General features: G+C 33.2%; 1 protein-coding gene and 3 long non-coding RNA genes across 4 annotated transcripts; 3 read left to right on the forward strand and 1 right to left on the reverse strand.

The window, feature by feature from the left end:
• The first annotated feature begins 1,519 nt into the window (after nucleotides 1-1,519).
• LOC116405422 lies at nucleotides 1,520-2,677 on the forward strand. Its single transcript, XR_004218555.1, has 3 exons — nucleotides 1,520-1,666; nucleotides 2,125-2,199; nucleotides 2,320-2,677. It is a non-coding gene; the product is annotated as an uncharacterized LOC116405422 (long non-coding RNA).
• A 6,091-nt stretch (nucleotides 2,678-8,768) lies between these two features.
• Nucleotides 8,769-9,848, reverse strand: LOC116405430. The gene is made up of 3 exons (XR_004218567.1): nucleotides 9,761-9,848; nucleotides 9,037-9,106; nucleotides 8,769-8,955 (listed from the first exon to the last, which is right to left on the reverse strand). It is a non-coding gene; the product is annotated as an uncharacterized LOC116405430 (long non-coding RNA).
• A 2,207-nt stretch (nucleotides 9,849-12,055) lies between these two features.
• LOC116405424 lies at nucleotides 12,056-12,418 on the forward strand. Its single transcript, XM_031889447.1, has one exon. The coding sequence runs from the start codon at nucleotides 12,056-12,058 to the stop codon at nucleotides 12,416-12,418; it is 363 nt and encodes a 120-aa protein (XP_031745307.1).
• Nucleotides 12,419-20,334: 7,916 nt separating this feature from the next.
• Nucleotides 20,335-20,919, forward strand: LOC116405428. The gene is made up of 2 exons (XR_004218565.1): nucleotides 20,335-20,780; nucleotides 20,866-20,919. It is a non-coding gene; the product is annotated as an uncharacterized LOC116405428 (long non-coding RNA).
• The last annotated feature ends 1,168 nt before the right edge of the window (nucleotides 20,920-22,087 follow it).

A 22,087-nucleotide genomic window follows, 5' to 3' on the forward strand; every position in this document is an offset into this window, starting at 1 on the left:
ATAGCTTCGACAATTATGTCTTTAGGAAGAGTTTCTTCTTCCATTTTCCATTGGATCTTGACATCAACCAAATCATCAGAAACATTCTCGAGGAACTCCTCCGTGGACTTATTGATAATTGTATCATCTTCTTCAGCTTGAACGGAACTTTTCTCCATTTTTGTTTCCTTCTTGTCTCCTTCAATGTCAGCATCTGATGCTACATTTCCGGTTGTGGGATCTGATCATTTTCATCTTGATCGTCTTTCACTTCCAAAGATTCTTCATCACTGCTCAAGGCATCATCTCCATCAACTTCAGTTTCTTCTTCCACATTTTCGTGGGGAAGAGACAGTTCTTCAGCAGAGTTATTCACGTGTGTTTTCTTCTTCAACATCTTCTTCAATTTTATGTTCCAATTCACAGGTAGACTCATTTTGTTGAGATTCAAATTCCATACCAAATTCTTCTGCAATGCTCGATTTGTGAACTTCAGTAACATCCAAGTCTTCAGTAGGCAGAGAAGATTTGTCAGATTCATTGATTTCCTCAGCAGAAATCTCCACAAAATCATCATCTTTCGAAACTTCATTTACTTTTTCATCTTCAGAGAAGCATTGCACATCCGAGTTAGCATGAGGTGCCTCTGTTTTAGAATCATCAACGCTCTTTGCACTAATTACATTTTCATCAAAAGATTTTAACAGATCATCAAGAACCATTTCTGGTTCCTTCTCTGAGAGTGCAGTAAGTGTATTGTTAGCAATGTAGTAGGCATAAGGTAGGAACATGATGCATTTTTGTGTTTTATCCATCTAAGTTTTTGGTTTATGCAACAAAACCTTAGCTTGAATTACAACTTCATATCATTTTTCCTACTGCATTCAGGACATAATCAGAAGATACACTGAATGTTCTTGCATTGGGAAGAAGCATGCTGCTTTGGCTTGTTCTTTGGGTTCCTTCACATGGGAAAAGCCTTCACATTCAGAGTTTGAGCAATTAGCAAGGCTATTATTCTCCCATGACTCTGAAACTTATGTTATTTAGTTCACCATATTATCGTCGATAATGAACCAAATTTCATTTCTGAATTGCGATTTGACCAAGAATTTGAAAACAAAAATGCATATTGTTTTCTTTTTTATTCTTTTCTATTGCGTATCATTTTCTATTGGTCATTTGTTGTGCAATGTCTTCTTCTTAAGTCATTGGTTACTTTGTAAAGAGAAAAACAAAGTGATTTATTTCATCGTTCTACTCTTTCTACAACATTTCCGTACAAAAACAAGAACACTGCTAACAGGTAGATCAAACTTCGCTAAAATTCGTTTCCCTTCTTGGAAGATATTCGTCCATGCCTAAACCTGCAGCTGGAAACTGATTGTTCTCGATCATGTCCAGTGTTGAACCCCCAAATGGATTGGAAGGATCAAGGGTGAAGGTTTATTTTCTTCTTATCGTTGGTTAGAGTTTTTCTTTCGTTTTCTTCTGCTTTGAGTCAATTCCATTGTTATTTAAGAATTTAAAGTTATGGGTGTGATGATCCTTTGTTAGGAACGTTTTGGCAAGACTGGAGACTGCTTATCTGAGTCGGAATCCCACTGCAAAATCATTTTGGAGCTTATTTGATCAGTTCATGTTGATACAAATTTCTCTTGATCGTAATGCATTTGGAACTTTTGGAGTATTTTTCTTCCTTCCGTTTATTTTCAACTTTCAATTTCATTTTCAATTTCTGCGTATTTTTTATTCTTTCTTATGTATATTGTTTTCTAATGGTCATTTGTGGTGCAAATTCTTTCCTTTTAAGTCAATGGTTATTTTGTAAATAGAAAAACAAAGTGAACCATGTCATCGTTCTACTCTTTCTACAACATTTCCATAAAGAAGCAAGAAAACTAGTCTTTTGTGATTTAACATTTTGCCATTCGTGGCGATACCCTTAAATCTCCTCACAATCTCTTTGTTCTTCCAACAATCATTAAGAAAAATCCCTCGAATCTGAACCCCATGTCTTTTCTTTTCTCCTCACCAGCTAGAATTTTGCCCACTCTCCAAACAAAATCTTTTCAACCTTATTTTTCTTTACTACCCATTTCCAAAAATTTGATTTCCCTCCTCGAAAAATCATCGTCCATGCAGAAACCTGCGGCTGGGAGCTGATTGTTCTCGATCAAGTCCAGTGCTGAACCCCCAAATGGATTGCAAGGATCAAAGGTTAAGGTTTATTTTTTTGTTATCGTTGGTTAGAGTTTTTGTCTTTTTTTTTCTGCTTTGAGTTAATTTCATTGTTTTTGAAGAATTTAAAGTTGGTGGGTTGTGCTGATTCTTTCTTAGGAACGTTTTGGAAAACCTGGAGACTGCAAATCTGAGACGAAATTCTACTCAAAATCCGTTTTGGAGCTTGTTCTATCTGTTCATGGTGAATCAAGTCCGTTTTGTTCTGCTTGCACTTTCATTTTGAATTTTTGCATATTTTTTATTCTTTTCGATGTATATTGTTTTCTAATGGGCATTTAGTGTGCAATGTCTTTCTTTTAAGTCATTGGTTACTTTGTAAAGAGAAAAAAAAGTGAATTATGTCCTTGTTCTACTCTTTCTACAACATTTACATAAAAAAGCAAAAAAACTGCTAAAACAGGCAAATCAAACTTCCTTAAGCATTCAATTGGCCATTTAGTCTTTTGGGATTTAACATTCTTCCATTCTTTTTGTTACCCTTAAATCTCTTTGTTCTTCCAACAATCATTAAGAAAAATCATTGTAAACCGAACCCCATGTGTTTCATTTTTCTCCTCATCGGCCAGGATTTTGTTTGGGGAGTTGACAAAATTCTGGCCGATGAGGAGAAAAATGAAACACATGGGGTTCGGTTTACAATTTTGTCAACTCCCCAAACAAAATTCTTTCAACCTTATTTTTCTTTCACTACCAATTTTCCAAAAAATCTTCATTTCCCTCGGAGAATCTTTGTCGATGCCGAAACTTGCGGCTGGGAACCAATAGTTTCTCAATCATGTCCAATGTTGAACCTCCCATTGGACGACAATGATTAAGGGTTAAGGTGGATTTTTTTGTTATCGTTGGTTAGAATTCTTGTTGTGTTTTTTTTCTGCCTTGATTTAATTCCATTGCTTTTGAAGAATTTAAAGTTATAGGTTTGTGATGCATGTTGATGGGAAGCTGAATCCTTTGTTCGGAAAGTTTTTGGTCAACATGGATGCAATTTGTTGGAGTCAGAAATCCCATTGCAAAATCTGTTTTGGGGATTGTTCAATTTGTTCATGATGATACAACTTGTTATGTTCACATTGCATTTATAACTGTTGGGGTATTTTTCTTCCTTCCATTTTTTTTCTACTTCCAATTTCATTTTCAATTTCTGGATTGAGCATTCAATTTCAAGAAACCCATTGCATATTTTTCAAAAGAAAATTTCAGTTGGCAAGTGTTTTGGAACATCAGGAAAAAATAATTGTATAGTTTATAAGTTCGGGTAATTTTGAGGTAGTTGTCCGGTAATGAATTTTTCTAAATTACCTTGACTCTACCTTAATATAGGACGTGTGTGTCTTCTAATTTCACTTTAGAGTTGGGCCTTTCTTTTTACTGGATCTTATTTTGTATTGGTCATTCGTTGTGCAAGCCTGGAGCCGGCTTCTATGAGTCGGAATCCCACTACAAAATTCGTTATAGAGCTTGTTCGATTTGTTCACAGTGAGACATGTTTGTTATGATCGTATTGCATTTAGAACTTTTGGGGTATTTTTCTTCCTTCCATTTTTTTCCTACTTCCAATTATATTTTTAATTTCTGCATTTTTTTTATTGTTTCTTGAGTATATTGTTTTCTATTGGTCATTTGTTGTTCAATGTCTTTCTTTTAAGTCATTGGTTACTTTGTAAAGAAAGAAACAAAGTGAACCATGTCATCGTTCTACTCTTTGTACAACATATCCATAAAGAAGCAAGAAAATTGCATATAGCCATACCAAACGTACAATTCAATTCCCATTCCTCTGTCTTTTCCCTAGCTTGAAAGAGAATTTCTTTCTTCCTTCTTCCTCTCAATTGGCCATTTAGTTCTTTTCGGGGATTTAACATTCTGCCATTGTCGTTGCCGTTAAACCTTCTCACAATCTCTTTGTTCTTCCAACAATCATTAAGAAAAATCTGTGTAAACTAAACCCCATTTCTTCCATTCTCTTTCCACTGGCTAGAGTTTTTCCCACTCACCAAACAAAATCCTCTCAACCTTATTTTTCTTCACTACCCATTTCCAAAATTTTCATTTACTTGGAAATTCATTGTCGATGTCGAAACCTGCAGCTCGGAATCGATTGTTCTCGATCATGTCCCGTTCTGAAACCTCCCAATGGACTGCAAGGATCAAGGCTTAAGGTTTATTTTTTTTGTTATTGTTGGTTAGATTTCTTGTTTTGTTTTGTTCTGCTTTAAGTTAATTGCATTGTGTTTGAAGAATTTAAAGTTATGGGTGAGATGATCCTTTCTTAGGAACGTTTTGGTATGGATTGATGTGGCAATATGGATTGATGTATCTTTTTCAAGTAAAAAATAATTAAAAGGCGGATAAATACACAACATAAATTAATTACAACGTAGAAACAAAATAATTACAGTTGAAGAATGTGGATATTTTGGTATTTTATAAAATACCGTGCACGTGCAAAAAATACTATTTGCTAAAATTCAAAAGAAAAAGTAGTTTGTCATTTTTCAAAATGATCCATAAAAATGTTGTTATATCTCTTATGACAAAGAGTGTGAATTCTACTAGTCCATATTCGACTTGTTTTTTTGTTGGTAAAATTGGATAAGACCGCATTATATTGAAATAAATACACTAATGACATTTTAAAACCAATAGTGATAGAAATTATAATTTAATTAATGTTCTTAAGTCAAATAAACATGGTTTAAAAGTCTTTATAAACACAATTAGTGTAATTGTTTTTAATTTTAATTCATTTACACATCTTTGTGCGTGTGTGAGTTTGTGTGGGTGCGTGCGCATGCGCATGTGCGTGTATGTGTGTGCGTTTGTGCGTATGTTCGTGTGTGGCTGTCGCGCGTGTGTACGTGTGTGTACACGTGCGTACATGTGTGTGTGCACATGTGTGTGTGCACATGTGTGCGTACATGTTTGCGTGTATGCACATTTTGTGCGTGTGCATGTGTGGGTGGGTGTGCACATGTGCTTGTGTGCAAACAAGTTGATATTTTTTAATGTAGACTTTCTCCTAGTTTTAAAATAATAATTTAGTTATCTTTATATTCAAACTATTAATGTTATTTTGAGATAAAGATGGTGAACAAGTTGATACTTTTTAGTTTTGAAATTCAATTAAGATTATTTCAATACAAAATCTATCGTTGCGATTTTAAAATTCTGAAAAATAATAATTTTGTTATTTTGAAATTCAATTTGGTTATTTTAAAATTCAAATTCAATTAGGTTATTTTGAAAATAGTAAGATTGTATAAAGTTATAAAAACTTGAACCAATTAGTTGAGTCTCGAGATATTAAGAAAAAAGTTATGACATGGGTTGATGTATCTTTTTCAGGTAAAAAATAATTAAAAGCTGATAAATGCATAACATAAATATATTACAACGTAGAAACGGAATAATTACAGTTGGAGAAAGTGGATATTTTGATATTTTATAAAATACCATGCACGTGCAATAAGGCTATATGTTAAAATTTAAAAAAAAAATAGTTTTGCCATTTTTTAAATTGACCCATAAAAACGTTGTTATATCTCTTATGAATAGTGTGAATCTACTAGTCCATATTCGACTTGTTTTTTTTTTTTTTTGTAAAATTGGATAAAATCGCATTAAATTGAAATAATCACACTAATGACACTTTTCAACCAATATTGATAAAAATTATAATTTAATTAATGTTATTAAGTCAAATGAACATGGTTTAAAAGTCTTTTTAAACACAAGTAATGTAATTGTTTCTTATCTTTAATTCATTTACGCAGTTTTGTGCATTTGTGCGTGTGTGTATGTGCGTGCGTGTCGGTGTGTGGGTATGCGTGTGGGTGTGAGTGTGCGTTCGTGCGTGTGTGTATGCGTGCGAGTGTGTGTGCGTGCAAGTGTACGTTTGTGCACATTTGTGCATGTGGGTGGGTGTGTGTATGCGTGTGTGCATTCGTGTTTGTGTGCTGATGTGCACACGTGTGTGTGTGTGCTTATGTGTGTCTGTGTGTGTGCGGACGCGTATGTGCTTGTGCGCGTGGGTGTGTCGGTGTGTGTGCACTCATACGTGCGTGTGTACGTGTGTGCGCGTTTGCCCGTGTCCGTGTGTGCTTGTGTGTGAACAAGTTGATATATTTTAATGTTGAGTTTCTCTCAAATTTAAAATAATAATTTTATTATCTTGATATTCAAGTCATTAATGTTATTTTGAGATAAAAGATAGCGAACAAGTTGATATTTTTTAATTTTGAAATTCAATTTAGGTTATTTTAATACAAAATCTATCTGAAATTTTGAAATTTTGAAAAATAATAATTCTGTTATTTTGAAATTCAATTTGGTTGTTTTGAAATTTCAATTCCATTAGGTTATTTTGAAAATTGTAAGATTGAGTAAATTTATGAAAATCTTGAATCAATTACTTGAGTCTCGAGATATTAAGAAAAAATTTATGATATAGGTTTATGTATCTTTTTCAGATAAAAAAATAATTAAAAGTTGATAAATGCATAACATAAACTAATTACAAAGTAGAAACAAAATAATTACAGTTGGAGAAGATGAATATTTTGGTATTTTAGAAAATACCATGCACGTGATAGAATGCTATTTGCTAAAATTCAAAAGAAAAAGTAGTTTTGTCATTTTTAAAATGACCCATAAAAACGTTGCTATATCTCTTATGACAAAGAGTGTGGATCTACGGGTCCATATTCGACTTGTTTTTTGTTGTTAAAATTGGATAAAACTCCATTATATTAAAATAATTACACTAATGACACTTTTCAACCAATATTGATAAAAATTGTTATTTAATTAATGTTATTAAGTCAAATGAATATGGTTTAAAAGTTTTTCTATGCTTTATGTGTGCGTTCGTGCGTGTGTGCGTGTGCGAACATGTTGACATTTTTTAGTGATGAGATTCTTCCAATTTTAAAATAATAATTTCGTTATCTTGATGTTTAAGCCATTAATGTTATTTTGAGATAAAAATAGCGAACAAGTTGATATTTTTTAATTTTGAATTCAATTAAGGTTATTTTGATACAAAATCTATGTTGAGATTCTCAAATTCTGAAAAATAATAATTTTGTTATTTTGAAATTCAAATTCAATTGGGTTATTTTGAAATTAGTAAGATTGAATAAAGTTATTAAAATATTGAATCAATTAGTTGAGTCCCAAGATATTAAAAAAAAAGTTGCAATATGGATTGATGTATATTTTTCAAGTAAAAATTAATTAAAAGCTGATAAATGACATAAATTAATTACAACGTAGAAACTAAATAATTACAGTTGGGGAAGGTGGATATTTTGTAAAATACCATGCACGTGCAAAAAATGTTATTTGCTAAAATTCAAAAGAAAAAATAGTTTTTCCATTTTTTAAAATAACCCATAGAAAAGTTGTTATATCTCTTAGGACAAAGAGTGTGGATCTACAGGTCCATATTCGACTTATTTTTTGTTGGTAAAATTGCATAAAACCGCATTATATTGAAATAATGACACTCTTAAACCAATATTGATAGAAATTATAATTTAATTAATGTTTTTAAGTCAAATGAACATGATTTTTACTCCTAAACATAATTATTGTAATTGTTTTTTAATCTTAATTCATTTACACATCTTTGTGCATATGTGTGCGTGCGCGTGGGCGTGTGGGTGAGTGTGCGTGTACGCTAGCGTGTCCGTGTGTGCGCATGTGCACGTGTGTGTGAGACGTGTGTGCTCGTGTGCGCGTGTGCTTGTGGGTGTTCGTGTGTGCGAACAAGTTGATATTTTTTAATGTTGAGATTCTCTCAATTTTAAAATAATAATTTAGTTTTCTTGATATTCAAGCCATTAATATTATTTTGAGATAAAGATATCGAACAAGTTGATATTTTTTACTTTTGAAATTCAATTAAGGTTATTTTGATACAAAATCTATCGTTGAGATTCTCAAATACTATTAAATTATAATTTTGTTATTTTGAAATTCAAATTCAATTTGGTTATTTTGAAGTTAGTAAGATTGAATAAAATTATTAAAATGTTGATTCTCAAATTATATAAATTTGGTTACACTAGAAGAAATTTGCCATTCAATATCGGTTTAAAATCGACATTAATGATATTTGGTGTCAGTTCGGAACGACATTAATGATCTTTGGTGTCAGTTCGGAACTGACATCTATGCTAACGTTATTAAAGGCCTTTAATGTCGTTTTTGCTTTGATGTCGGTTTAAAAACGATATCAAATGCATCAGTAATGTCGGTATGGTCATTGATGTTGGTTTAAAACCGACATTTTTTATGGTGCTATTTTTGACCTTTAGTGTCAGTTTGCCTTTGATATCGTTTTTAAACCGACATTAAAGTCTTGTTTTTGGATCTATTTTTACAAAAAAATATATAATTATTGCATTATTGTTCATTTTTTATAAACTGACATTAGATACGTGTAAATAAATATTTTTTTCTCACACCAACAAATCAATAAAATTAATATTATTTTAGGAACTACAATATTTTTCTTTTACATTTGTATATAGAAAATGAAATCTTAATATTGCGTTTGTATATACATTCTATAATAATACATGAAACTAGATCCTAATACAAGACTTAAATAAGAAATCTTAAACGCTTTCACAATCTTCAACTTCAACAATTGCTTCCATCTACTTAGCTTAGCTTGGCTGGCTATCTAAGACCAAAATATACTTTACAACCTGGGGAAGATTAAATCTAGAATTTGCAAAATTAGTACATATTATTTAAAATCAAACTAAACAGACTGCAATCTAAATGTGGAAAATTAAAAATTACCACAAAGTTTCAGTAGAGTAAATAATGTAGCAGCAACAAAGAAGACAATTGAAATGGCAACCCAAAAGTGCTGCAAAAATAAAGAAGAAAATAAGCTTTGATAAAACAACTCATTAAGAAGAAGAAAATAACCTAATTTGGTTCTTCAAAGATCTATAAGAAAAAGAGGAATACAACTAAAGAATAATTATACCATCCTCGACTCTTACTTCAAAGCAAATTTTGAATGTTCAATTTAGCAATGCTAGTCTATAGGCTTCTTACTCTTAATTGTATAAATTTACCCATCAATAGCAACATTGTTTTTATAGAGAAAGTTAAACAATGGAGATGATAAATAATCTTACAAACTCCTATTGGATCGTTTTTCTTTTCAAATGAAAATAGTTAATTTATTTCATTTATGGAAGGTGAAAATCTCAAATATATAGTAAAAGAACATGGAATATAAGGAAGCCCATAAAAAGAAGAGACTCCACTAGCTAGGTATTGATCAAAGATAAATATATGGATAAATAGATGCAACCTACAAATATATCAAAACAGACTAATACTCAAACTAAACTAAAGAAAACAAAAACATTTACTACTAAAAGATAAAATAAAACACAATTCAAAACAATTAATTACCAAGATTGATCTCAATCGAAAACCAAAACGCATCACATTATGAAGATATTGTGCTTCACATAACACTCCAAATAGCTATACCAAAATTACTTACTCTACATTTTCCATTTTGGCAAATCCACCTACAAGAATGCTAGTTACCAAGCTCATTTCTATGTCTTCTCTTCTTTCATTTTTCTAACAAAAGATAGTATGAATAAGGCTGCACATTTGAAAAAATAAAGACAATTAATAATCAATAATGCTACCTAGCAGTCACAAGTTAACAATCAAATGAAGAAACCCAAGGATTTTTGCGGCGGAAGCACGATGAAGATTGGTTGCCGTTCGCGATCTAGGGTCACAGATTGAGAAGAGAACAAAATTAGAAACCAACTTGGAGAGAAATAAAAGAAAAATTGATAGGGAAAGAGTAGAGTAAGAAAGAGAAAAGTAAGAAAGAGAGGAAAAATTTACTTTTTAAAACCTAACAATTTTTTAAAAAGAAATTAAAAATGGGGGGCCATTAATGTCAGTTTTTACAAAATACAAAAAATTAAAAAAAAAAAATAAAACTGGCTGATCATTAATGTCGATTTAAAAACGACATTAAACCCTTATCATTAATGTCGGTTTGATCCACCTTTTCAAAAACGACAATAAAGACAATTTTTCATTTTTTTCACCTGACACTACAACCCAGATTTGTTGTAGTGTTATTATGGGTTGATGTATCTTTTTCAGATAAAAAATGCTATTTGCTAAAATTCAAAAGAAAAAGTTGTTTTGTCATTTTTTAAAATGACCCATAAAAACGTTATTATATCTCTTATGACAAAGAGTGTGGATTTACTAGTCCATATTTGACTTGTTTTTTGTTGGTAAAATTGGATAAGATCGCATTATATTGATATAATTACACTAATGACACTCTTAAATCAATATTAATAGAAATTATAATTTAATTAATGTTATTAAGTTAAATGAATATAGTTTAAAATTATAATTGATTTTGTAATATTGAAGCACAAACCAATTCAATAATTACAAATCGAAAGCATCCATTCATTCTTTGGATACACAAGCGTAAAAAAAACTTTTTCAAAATCTTAAAGATAATACAAATAAATAAAAATACGGATTTAATTTTCAAGGAGTATGAATCATTACCTCTCCTTACCCTTCTTTAAGAATCACTTAAGCAACTTCTTCCTAGCAATTGGAAGATATGTTAGAAAACAATACAAATTAGCATAGAACATCACAGTAAACAAAAGCGTTCAGAGTAACGTACACAAAAGTATAAGAGTTTATCTTTTTTAAAGCTACAAACTAATGGGTTCACCAGATATCTCATCAAATAGGTTCACCGGTGACTGCTGAAACGTGTGGGTTGTGACTGTTGAATCAGAATCAGTCCGATTTTAGGTGGGTATCTAACCGAATGGGTTCAGAGTTGGAGATTTGTGGGTGGTGAATGCTGAATCTGGCTATCTCACAAACACGATTCACTGGAGAGAAAAATATTTTGATGGTGGTCGTGAGAGCTGGGCACAAACGTAGATGAAGGTGGATGAAGGAAATGATTGATTTCAATATAACATCCCAAAACTAGTAAGTTAACTTTAATGTGTGTTATATTGAAATTTTTTAGGTGTTATGTGTGAAATTATTTGATTTGTGGAAGTTAAGTACGTTGGAGTGATATGTGGTTAATTCTGAAATTTGAAATCCTATTGTTAAAGTGGTGATTTTTGGATTGATTGGTTGGTAAATTAAATTTGTAAAGTTTGAAGTATTATGAGTAATTATTGTTTATCAGTATAAGCAAAGTTATAGAGGAATAAGAATAATTATATTATGGGATAATATAATTATTCATAATATAATTATTCATAATATAATTATTATGGAAAAGAGAGAAGTTATTGATGATATATTGAGTCGGTAATGAAGAAAGAGAAAAATTATTTGAAATAGAAAAAAATGAGTTCGTTGGGGAAATTAAATAATGATAATAATGATACCATGGGCACGAGATTGGACTCCAGTACAACTTTTCATCCTCAGACTGATGGTCAGATAGAGCGTTTGAATTAGATTCTGGAGGATATGTTGCGAGCTTGTGTGTTGGAGTTCTTAGGGAGTTGGGACTCCCACTTGAACTTGATGGAGTTCGCCTATAATAGCTACCATTGGCATGGCACCGTTTGAAGCTTTGTATGGTAAAAGTTGTAGATCCCGGTTTGTTGGGGTGAGGTTGGTGAGTAGAGAATGTTAGGCCTTGAACTAGTTCAGCCCACCAACGAAGCCACACAGAAAATTAGAGCTCGCATATTGACAACACAGAGAGAGACAGAGGAACTATGCTGATGAACGACGTAGGGATCTTGAGTTTGACGTAGGAGACATGATTTTTCTGAAGGTAGCACCTATAAAGGGTGTTCTAAGATTCGAGAAGAAAGGGAAGTTGAGTCCACGTTTTGTAGGGTCGTTTGAGATTCTTGAAAGGATTGGCCCTGTAGCTTATCATTTGGCCTTGCCTCCGCAATTATCTGCAGTTCATGATGTGTTTCATGTCTCCATGCTGAGGAAGTATGTGGCAGATCCCTCACATATAGTCGACTACAAACCGTTGCAAATTAACGACAACTTAAGCTATGAGGAGCGGCCAGTTGAGATTTTGGCTAAGGAAGTTAAACTGCTTTGTAACAGCGGAATTACATTGGTCAAGGTTTTGTGGCGAAACCACGAGGTTGAGGAAGCTACTTGAGAGAAAGAGGACAACATGAGTTATATTTTCATAGGTTTATTTCAGAACTCTGGTTCAATTACTTTAAGTATTTCTTCTATTTTTGGGCCCAAACTGGTATTTTGATCAGTTATTTTAACTACTTATTATTTAAAGTTTTTCCTCAAATTTTAATTTATTTTCTTGTATATTAAAAAAATCTATATTTACTTAAATAGTAATGACCTCAACCTTCTAGAAAAGTTGGGGCGTTACAATTAAAACTAAGTTACCTAGGTCATCCTAATGAATAGAAACCTGACTAGTAAACAGAGTTTCATCTAGTAGTTATTATTTTGCCGTCTGATCTTATGTAAACTTATTGCATAAGATACCGTCACTCGTATGTCAACTACACAAACGCGTTGAATCATTGTGTTTGTATCAAATACAAAGTGAGCCATATTCATAGTGTTACCAGGATTAGGTATTCAGCCTTATCCTTGTACTATAGAACCTTTAAGCTGATCTTGAACCTTTATCCCTGTATGTCTCTACATACTGTTTAAGATTCATTAAACAACTTAGGATGTTAGTTTGTTTGATTTGAGTTATTAAGACAACTAATATTATAACCAATAACAATTATTACAATAATAACATGTTATTAACAACGATTAATGGATTATATTTACAATCTACGAGTTTTAGGACATAAATCCCAACATAAACGATCTTTTATTTAGTCTAAACAATATTGTACCAAATCTAAACGATCCATTAGTAACAGTGGTCTATGTCTGTTTATCTGGGATAGACAACTGATGATTTAGATATTGATACATTATCATTTAAATCATGTACTAATATCATTTAGATCTTGTACCAAGAAGCAAAAAAAAAGATGAGAGATGAAGAAGGAAGAAATTTTGAAAAAGGAAATGAAGAAATCAAAGACAAGAAGAAGTGAGAATATGAAAGAGAAGTAATAATATGAAGAAATTAATAATACGAAGAAGAGAAGAATAAATTGCAAAGAAGAAGAAAAGAAGTGAAGTGAAGAATGGTTTCACAATGCGCAAAAATAATGACAAAGGGAAAATCTGAAATTTATAAAAAAAATAATGGTGGCTTCATGTGCTTTAATTTTTTGTTACATGCGACGTAAATATTTTTGGGTTTTGCTACATTTATGTGTATTATTCATGATTTAATTTAATTAATTACTTTTCCAATTAATTAATTACTAAGTTAAGCATCACATATTTAACTTAATCTAGAATTTGAATTATCTTCAATTGTATCTCGTGTACGATCGGTATGGGAATCCTCAAGAGGGTGAATAGGGATTTTACAAATTAATGAAACAAGTGGGCCAAATTAAATAAATTAACAAACTTTTTGCTAATAAATAATGTAATCAATAATCTCATACAAATGCATGCACATCAAAATAACTTATAAGGTGACGTTAACAAATTCAAACATCCATTTTAATGTTTATAACAAGAAAATTGGTAACACAAATATGCAAAGATAAACTTAAACCAACCTAAATAGAGAAGTGAGCAATTAATCTCAAGAACAAAAGTTGCAATTAATTTCAAACACTAAAATTTGATAACAAATTAATTGCAAAATTAAATAGTTGAGAGATAAAGAAATTAACATCGGGAATTTTATAGTGGCTCGGCACAACCGACCTACATCCACTTTTCAAGCTCCTCTTGGTTATTTCACTCAAAGTTGACTCTTTCGATGGCTTAGAGTAGATCCATACAACGTTCCTTTTTTCAAGTGTAAGAACAAGCTCAATCATTTCCATGGTTTAGGATCAAACCATTACGACCACTCTTTTTAGAGATCAAGATAAATCCTTTAAAATGAATTAGAAATGAAGCACGATATGAGAAAATCCTCTAAATTAGTAGATTTACAAATTTGTAGTACTCAACAATTAAATCCCCAATACAATAAACTAGGACATCCCCATACCCATTACACATCTCCCACTTGTCCTAGATTACCTAATGTACAAAACTCGCAGATCTAGACTCTCTAGATGAGCCTCGAACACTTTAGCCGTGAGAGTCTTTGTAAATGGATCAGCAATGTTATGCTCCAAAGCAATCTTGGTGACGATCACTTCACTTCGTTGCACAATCTCTTGTATCAGATGATATTTTCTCTCTATATGTTTTCCTCATTTGTGGCTTTGAGGTTCCTTATAATTGGTCACTGCCCAATTGATATCAAAATATAAAGTGATGGGCATGTTCATATTTGGAACAACTTCCAAATCTTGCAGAAACTTCCTTAGCCAAATTGCTTCTATTGTTGCTTCACAAGCAACGACGTACTCAACCTTTATAGTAGAGTCTACAATGCATCCTTGCTTGATGCTATGACATGCTACTGTTCTCCCGTTTAGGGTGAACACTAATCCCACTAGATTTCCTAGAATCCTTATCTGTTTAGAAATCGGGATTAAATCCCTAGCTTCATACACAAGCATGTAGTTTCTCATTCTCCTAAGATACTTAAGAATAATTTTAACCGTCGTCTAGTGGTCTAACCCTAAGTTGGACTGATATCTACTGACTATTCCCACTACATAATAAATGTCTAACCTAGTGCAGAACATAACATAAATTAAGCTACCACAACTAAGGCATATGGAATATGTCTCATATCTTCTCAACTTCTTGAGGTGTCTTAGGACATTGTTCCTTAGACAAGTAAACCTCGTGCTTGAAAGGTAATAAATCCTTCTTAGAGTTTGCATCGAATATCGAACCAATATTTTGTCGATATAGGTTGCCTGAGACAGTGCTAGCATTTTGTTCTTACGATCCTTATGATTTGGATCCCAAGAACAAATTGTGCTCTCCCAAATCTTTCATTTAGAATTGGACTGGTAGCCAAGTTTTAACGTTAGTTAGGTATCCTACATCATTTCCAGTGAGAAGGATATCGTCCACATAAAGTACTAAGAAAGCTACTTTATCTTTGTTGATTTTTTGTATACACAAGGCTCATCAATTTTGGTCAAAACCGTAAGATTTGATCGCAATATCAATCTAATGTTCCAAGATCTAGATGTTTATTTCAACCCATAAATGGATCGATTCAGCTTGTAAACTTTTTGTTTCTAACCTTGGGTTATGAACCCTTAGGCTGAGACATAAAGATACTCTCTTCAAGATTGCCACTTAGAAAAGCAGTATTAACATCCATTTGTCATATTTCATAATCATAAAAAGTGACTATGGACAAGAGAATCCTTATAGACTTTAACATAGCAACAGAGAAAAAGTTTCCTCGTAGTCAATCCCTTCCCTTTGGGTATACCCATTTGCTAAGAGTCTAGCTTTGAAGGTTTGTACCTTCCCAGCTGAATCTCTCTTTCTCTTATAGATCCATTTGCACCCTATGGGTTTCACCCCTTCAGGTAGATCTACAAGCTCTCATACTGAATTGAAGTACATAGATTCCATGGTTTTAACCTATTAGTCCTTGTCTACATCAGTCATTGCCTATTTATAGAACAATGGATCCTCAACGACATCATCTGGTATGACAACCTGAGTTTCAGTTAAACCGAAGTAACGATTAGGTTGTGATATAACTCTCCCACTGCATCGAGGCATTCTCAACAATTGAGAAGGATGAGACTAATCGGATGTGTTGGTTTCCTCAACTCTTGATGAGGGACCAACTTCATCAACAACCCTTGTTGATTCATTAGTAGCTTCACTTAATTTTGATTTGCTTCATGGTTTATGATTCTCATGTTGTTTTCTTCCAAGAAAGTAGCCTTTGTCAATATAAACACTTTGTTTTCTTGTGGATCGAAGAATAGACCACCTCTCGTTTCTTTAGGATAACAAAAAAATTGACATAACTTGAACGAGAGTCCAACTTCTTAGAATTTGACACTAAAACGTGTGCGGACAACCCCAAATTATGGAGTGACTTAACTAGGTTTACATCCTCTACATAACTCGAAAGTGTAACGACCCAACTCTTTATACTAAGTTGATTACTATTACTACTAAAACAAATAAAGACTTTTTATTTAAATCAAAGAAAATACTAAGTTTTAAAACAAACACTTCAAATATTTATTCATAAAATATAAGTAAAGTATGTAAAGAAAACAATAAATAAAATATTAGTTTGGGCCCTATTTAAAATAAAAATATATATCTAAAAGTAAATATGGGTTCTGAAATAAGTTTATGAAAATTTAATATTGAAAATATAAATGCTAAATAAAACATAAATTGTCCCCTATGGAGAACCATGGTCACTTCTTGTCATTCGCCAACTTGCCTTTATTTCTATCTTTGCCTGAAAAATTAAATCTAGAAAGGAGTTAGTCTAAATTTATACTTAGTAAGGGATCCACTATTAGTCCCACTACGTGTTTGTTAATTTTACGTTAAAGTCCTCCTATAAGAAAGTACCGCATATCTATTATTCTACTGAAATCACCCTATCCAGTGATCTCGTAGGGACATATATGGGCTCTTGGTGAAGCAGAAGGAATCACCCTAAAGAAGAGTCAAGTTGTAAGTGATCTTGTCGAATCACACATCAAACCTAACCACAAATACATAAATAGGTGGTGATCCCGAGGGACACCTACATGGTACGACTCTAACAAGTAAAGCTAACAGAACATCATAGCATATACATATAGCATAACATAAATATCATATCTTAATCGTAATATATCTCAACCATAGTATATCTCATTCATAACATATCATGGTCATCACATATCTCAGTCATACATAACGATTTTCTATGTTGCTATCATTATCTAACATCCTTAACAGTCACATCACATGCATCATAACTATGTTAATGCATACTAAGGTAAAACATAATGTAAGAGGCTAGTAGTAGAATCTTTTACCTGGAGATTAATTAGTTGAAAATATAGTGAAAATATAGTCCCTTCCTGACAGTCAATTCTCAATTAAGTCAGGCCTAAACATAAACAAAATTAAAATTGTTAATTTTGTCAACCATCATCCAACTATTTAATTAAGCATCCAAACTTACCCCAAGACTAAGGTTGAATCCAACACAACCTTGAATGAAAAAATTTGCAGTTTCAAATCCTCAAATTAACACTTGAACCTTCGAGCAAAAGTAATTCAACTCATTCTCTTGTAAAACTTATTTAAGATCCAAAGAATATTCATTTGGACGTACCAAACCCAACACAAATTCACCCAAAAGGCTCAAGAGATACCAAAAAGTAACTTGGCTTGGACTAAGGTAGAAATGGCTCACACAACTTGACAGAAGGAGAATCGGCTCGACGGTTAGCTTGGGCGCACTACTCGCAAAGAGAGGAAAAATCAGCAGAGTTGAGGGCAACTTGTGAAGAAGTGGAGAATCGGCTCGGTGATGCACATATCGGCTTGGTCAGGCAAAAGGTTCGTTCGACTGTTGCCTGCGATGAGATTTTGGTGGCACGAGACAGAACTTGCCGACAATGAGGCTTGACAAAAACGTGCGAAAAATAAATAAAAAGAGAGAGACACCTCAACTTCACCTGTACGCGAACGGAGGAGGAATGATAGTGTCCACAAACGACGAGTGATGATCCTTGCAATGGGTTCAGTGACGACTAGGGTTTGTGAAGAAGGAAGAAGATGATGAATAGTTCTCTCTTTTCTTTGCACGTTTCACGAGGGTTAATTATATATAATAATAATGATGATATTTATTATTATTATCATTATTCCTTTTCCATTTCCAATTAACAAGTTAACTCAATTAAATTATACTCTGTCTCCTCATCAAACCAAACTTTTTATTTTTCCAAGAATACAATATCTTTCAAAATAATTATATTTTCCACAATATAATTATTTTCTCTCGCTCAAAAATATCTTTCCTAAAAAAGTCAATAATAAATTATTCTTACCCTTCCATGACTTAGTTTATTATATTTACTTATATAATTAGCCAATAATCTTAAATCTCACCAAAATTTCCAATAATACAATTAATTAAATAATCTTCCATTGAACATTTAATTAATCACAATTTCCACAAAACAAACAATTCTAAAAAAATTATAACACTAGACTAAATCCATCATAAATTAAATTAAATTAAGATAATTTAAAAATAAGATTACGTCCCTCCTTTGAGAAACTTTCGTCCTTGAAAGTTCTAATCCTTGTATAGCTCGGGATAATGAGCTCTCATGTTGTCCTCTCTCTCCCAAGTAGCTTTTTCAACCTCGTGGTTTTGATAAAGAACATTAATTAATTCCCCTGTTATGAAGCAACTTAACTTCTTTTGCCAAAATCTCAACTGGTTGCTCCTCATAGCTCAAGTTCTCATTGATTTGCAATGACTCATAATCAACTATATGTGTTGGATCTGTTACACACTTCCTCAGCATGGATACATCGTATACATCATGAACTGCAGACAATGACAGAGGCAATGCCAAATGATGAGTTACGAAACGTGGACTCAGGTTTCCCTTCTTCTCAAACCTCATAACACCCTTCATAGGTGCTACCTTTACAAAAACCATGTCCCCTACATCGAACTCAAGATCCCTACGTTGTTCATTGGCGTAACTCTTCTGTATGCTCTGCGCTGTCAACATGCGGGCTCTAATCTTCTGTATGGCCTCATTGGTGGTCTGAACTAGCTTGGGACATAACATCCTATGCTCAGTCAACATGCGGGCTCTAATCTTCTGTATGGCCTCATTGGTGGTCTGAACTAGCTTGGACATAACATCCTCTGCACCAACCTCACCCCAACATACAGAGAATCTACAACACTTACCATGCAGAGCTTCAAATGATGCCATGTCAATGGTAGCCTGCTAACTGTTATTATAAGCGAACTCCATCAAATGCAAATAGGAGTCCCAACTTCCTGAAAACTCTAGCACACATGTTCGGAACATATCCTCCAAAATTTGGCTCAAACACTCTGTCTAACCATCAGTCTGAGGGTGAACAGTTATACTAAAGTCCAATCTCGTGCCCATGGCAGCCTAAAGTCCTTTCCAAAACTTGGAAGTAAAATAGGCATCTCTATCAGAAACAATTGACACGAGCACTCCATGCAGTCTCACTATCTCGGTCATATACAACTGTGCCCACTTACTGACAGTACAAGTGGACTTCTTCTAAGATGACACTACTAGAAAAATAGGCTTTCTTGACGGTTGCTGTTTTCCTTTCTTGACGTTTTTTTCGAAAAACGTCAAGAAAGATTTCATTTTTAATAAAAAACGTCAAGAATTTTTCTGAAACATCATTCTTAACGTTTATTAAACGTCAAGAAAAAATAAATTTTTTCTTGACGTTTTTAAAACATCAAGAAATATCTATTAATTTTTGGACGTTCTTAAAACGTTAAGAAGCGTATGAATTCGACATGCTTGACGTTTCTTAAACGTCAAGAATTTAAAATTTTACTTGACGTTTTAAAAACGTCAAGAAATTTATAAAATATTCTTGACGGTTTTAAAACGTCAAGACTATTGTAAAATTGCTTGACGTTTTTAAAACGTCAAGAAATTTATAAAAATTCTTGACGTTTTTAAAACGCAAGAACCTCTGCTTGTAATGCCCCAAAGGTATATATATATATATTTTTTGTTTTATTATATATTATATATATATTATATATAATATATATTTATTTATTATTTATATTTAATTTAAATAAAAAGAAAAGAAAAAGAAATATATATATTGTTTTTTCTTTTTTCCTTTTCTTTTCTTTTTCCTTTTTCTTTCTTTTCCCTATTTCCTTCTTCCTCCCCGTGCGTCCTTCCCCTTCCCCAGCCGCAATCGCCGCCCCTCTTCTCCTTCCTCCCGTGCGCCGCGACGACCCCACCGTCTCCTTCCCCTTCTCTTCCGTTCGCAGCAGCCGTCGGCCGCCACGTCTCCCCTACTGAAGTCGAGCGCCGCGACCTCCATTCCGATCTGCTGTCTCCATCTCCGTTCGCGAAGCAAGACCGCGTCGCTGCCAGTCCAGATCTGCGTTGCAGTCGTCCCGCGCGCCGATCTGCCGTCTCCATCTCCGTTCGCGAAGCAAAACCGCGCCGCTCGCCGAACCCAACCGCCGCCGCTCGCCGAACCCAACCGCCACCCTCTCTTTTCTCCTTCGGATCGAAACCGCCGCGCCCATCCACCTGTAACTGCCGCGCAACCTTCATTCCAACTGCTGCACTGCCGCGCGATTCTCCGACCACGTCTCCTTTAGCCGACCGCTGACCGACCCACACTTAGGATTTTGCTGCGAGTTCGACAGTCGTGCGTTGAGGTGTTGGGAGTAACCTTGGGCTCCCTTAAATTCACAACCAATTTGTGAATTGTTGAGGGTTCAGTTCGCCAGTATTTCGGTAAGTTGTGGAATTTACATATGGACTAATTTGAAAGGTTGAAACTATTTAGAACGATGTTGATTTTATGATTGATTATGTTTAGGATTTGATTCATTGGATTTAGTAGATTGAAGAATTTGCATAGAAATCGAGGTAAGAGATTTTCTACTGGACTCAATTGTGATTGTGAATTGTGATTGTGAACTGTATGTGTGTTGAATGTATACTGTGGGTTGACTGAAAATATATATGAATGTATATGAATTGAAGTAGACTTGATGTCGAATGTATATCGTGATTGTCATGGAATCTATATATAAATGTGTGTATGTGGACAAGACGGAGATTGTAGATGGTGTTTGTATGAGATGCAGATGTGAATCTTGTGATTTTCGTTTAGATTGGGTGTGAGAGAATAAATGCTTCTTAGTACTTTCTTTATTATTCTTATTTATGGGGTTTTCTAATTTTAGGCTATAAAAAGCTTTCATTGTATAGTGGATTTTGTTTTGGGATTTGGGAATATAAAGTCAAGTCCTCTTCCTGTTGCTTCCCAAAACCCTCCCCTACTCTCTCCCTTTTACTTCCTTTTCTTTTCTTTCTTCCTATGCCATGTTGCTTTCACATGTGAACTTCAATTATCTCAATTTTGGGTATGTATCCATTTAAATGTTTTATTATGTTTTACTTCCACGGTCATAAAATTTAAATTGATGCATACATAAAAAGTTAAATTGATGCTATCCAAAGTTCGGAGGTATAAATCGATATTTGTCCTTTTTTTTATTTCAACTTCTATTGGTTGAGTCTCTTTTATAATATAAAATGTTGTTGATTAATAAACAATAACTTTATTTCTCATTAGATTTACAATGATGGATAAATCTTGGATGCACAAGAGTAGATTGTCTAAAGATTATGAGTTGGGTGTGGAAAACTTCATCAAATTTGGATTTTCTAATACAAGTAACTCCTATATTCGTTGTCCTTGTTTGAAATGTGGGAATTGTGAAATTTGTTGCTTTTATATAGTGTCCACTACATCAAAGGATTACTTTGTTATTCAAATTTGTTGCTTTTATATAGTGTCCACTACAAGTCGGAGTTACTGAGTGTGGATACTACGTCATGAGGTATTTGAGAGAAATTGTGACTAGGGGAAGCATTGTCATATCCGATGCGGTATGTTATATATCAAACTATATTAATTTTGTGAGTTAATTGGTTTATTTGTATAGTCAGTTAATTCATTTAATTTATTTTGCATGTTTATATATAGATGATACACGAAGATCATACTCACAGGCAGAACTAGACGAGGTGCG

The sequence above is a fragment of the Cucumis sativus genome, unplaced genomic scaffold, assembly GCF_000004075.3.
Source record: "Cucumis sativus cultivar 9930 unplaced genomic scaffold, Cucumber_9930_V3 scaffold100, whole genome shotgun sequence".
Classification (NCBI taxonomy): domain Eukaryota; kingdom Viridiplantae; phylum Streptophyta; class Magnoliopsida; order Cucurbitales; family Cucurbitaceae; genus Cucumis; species Cucumis sativus.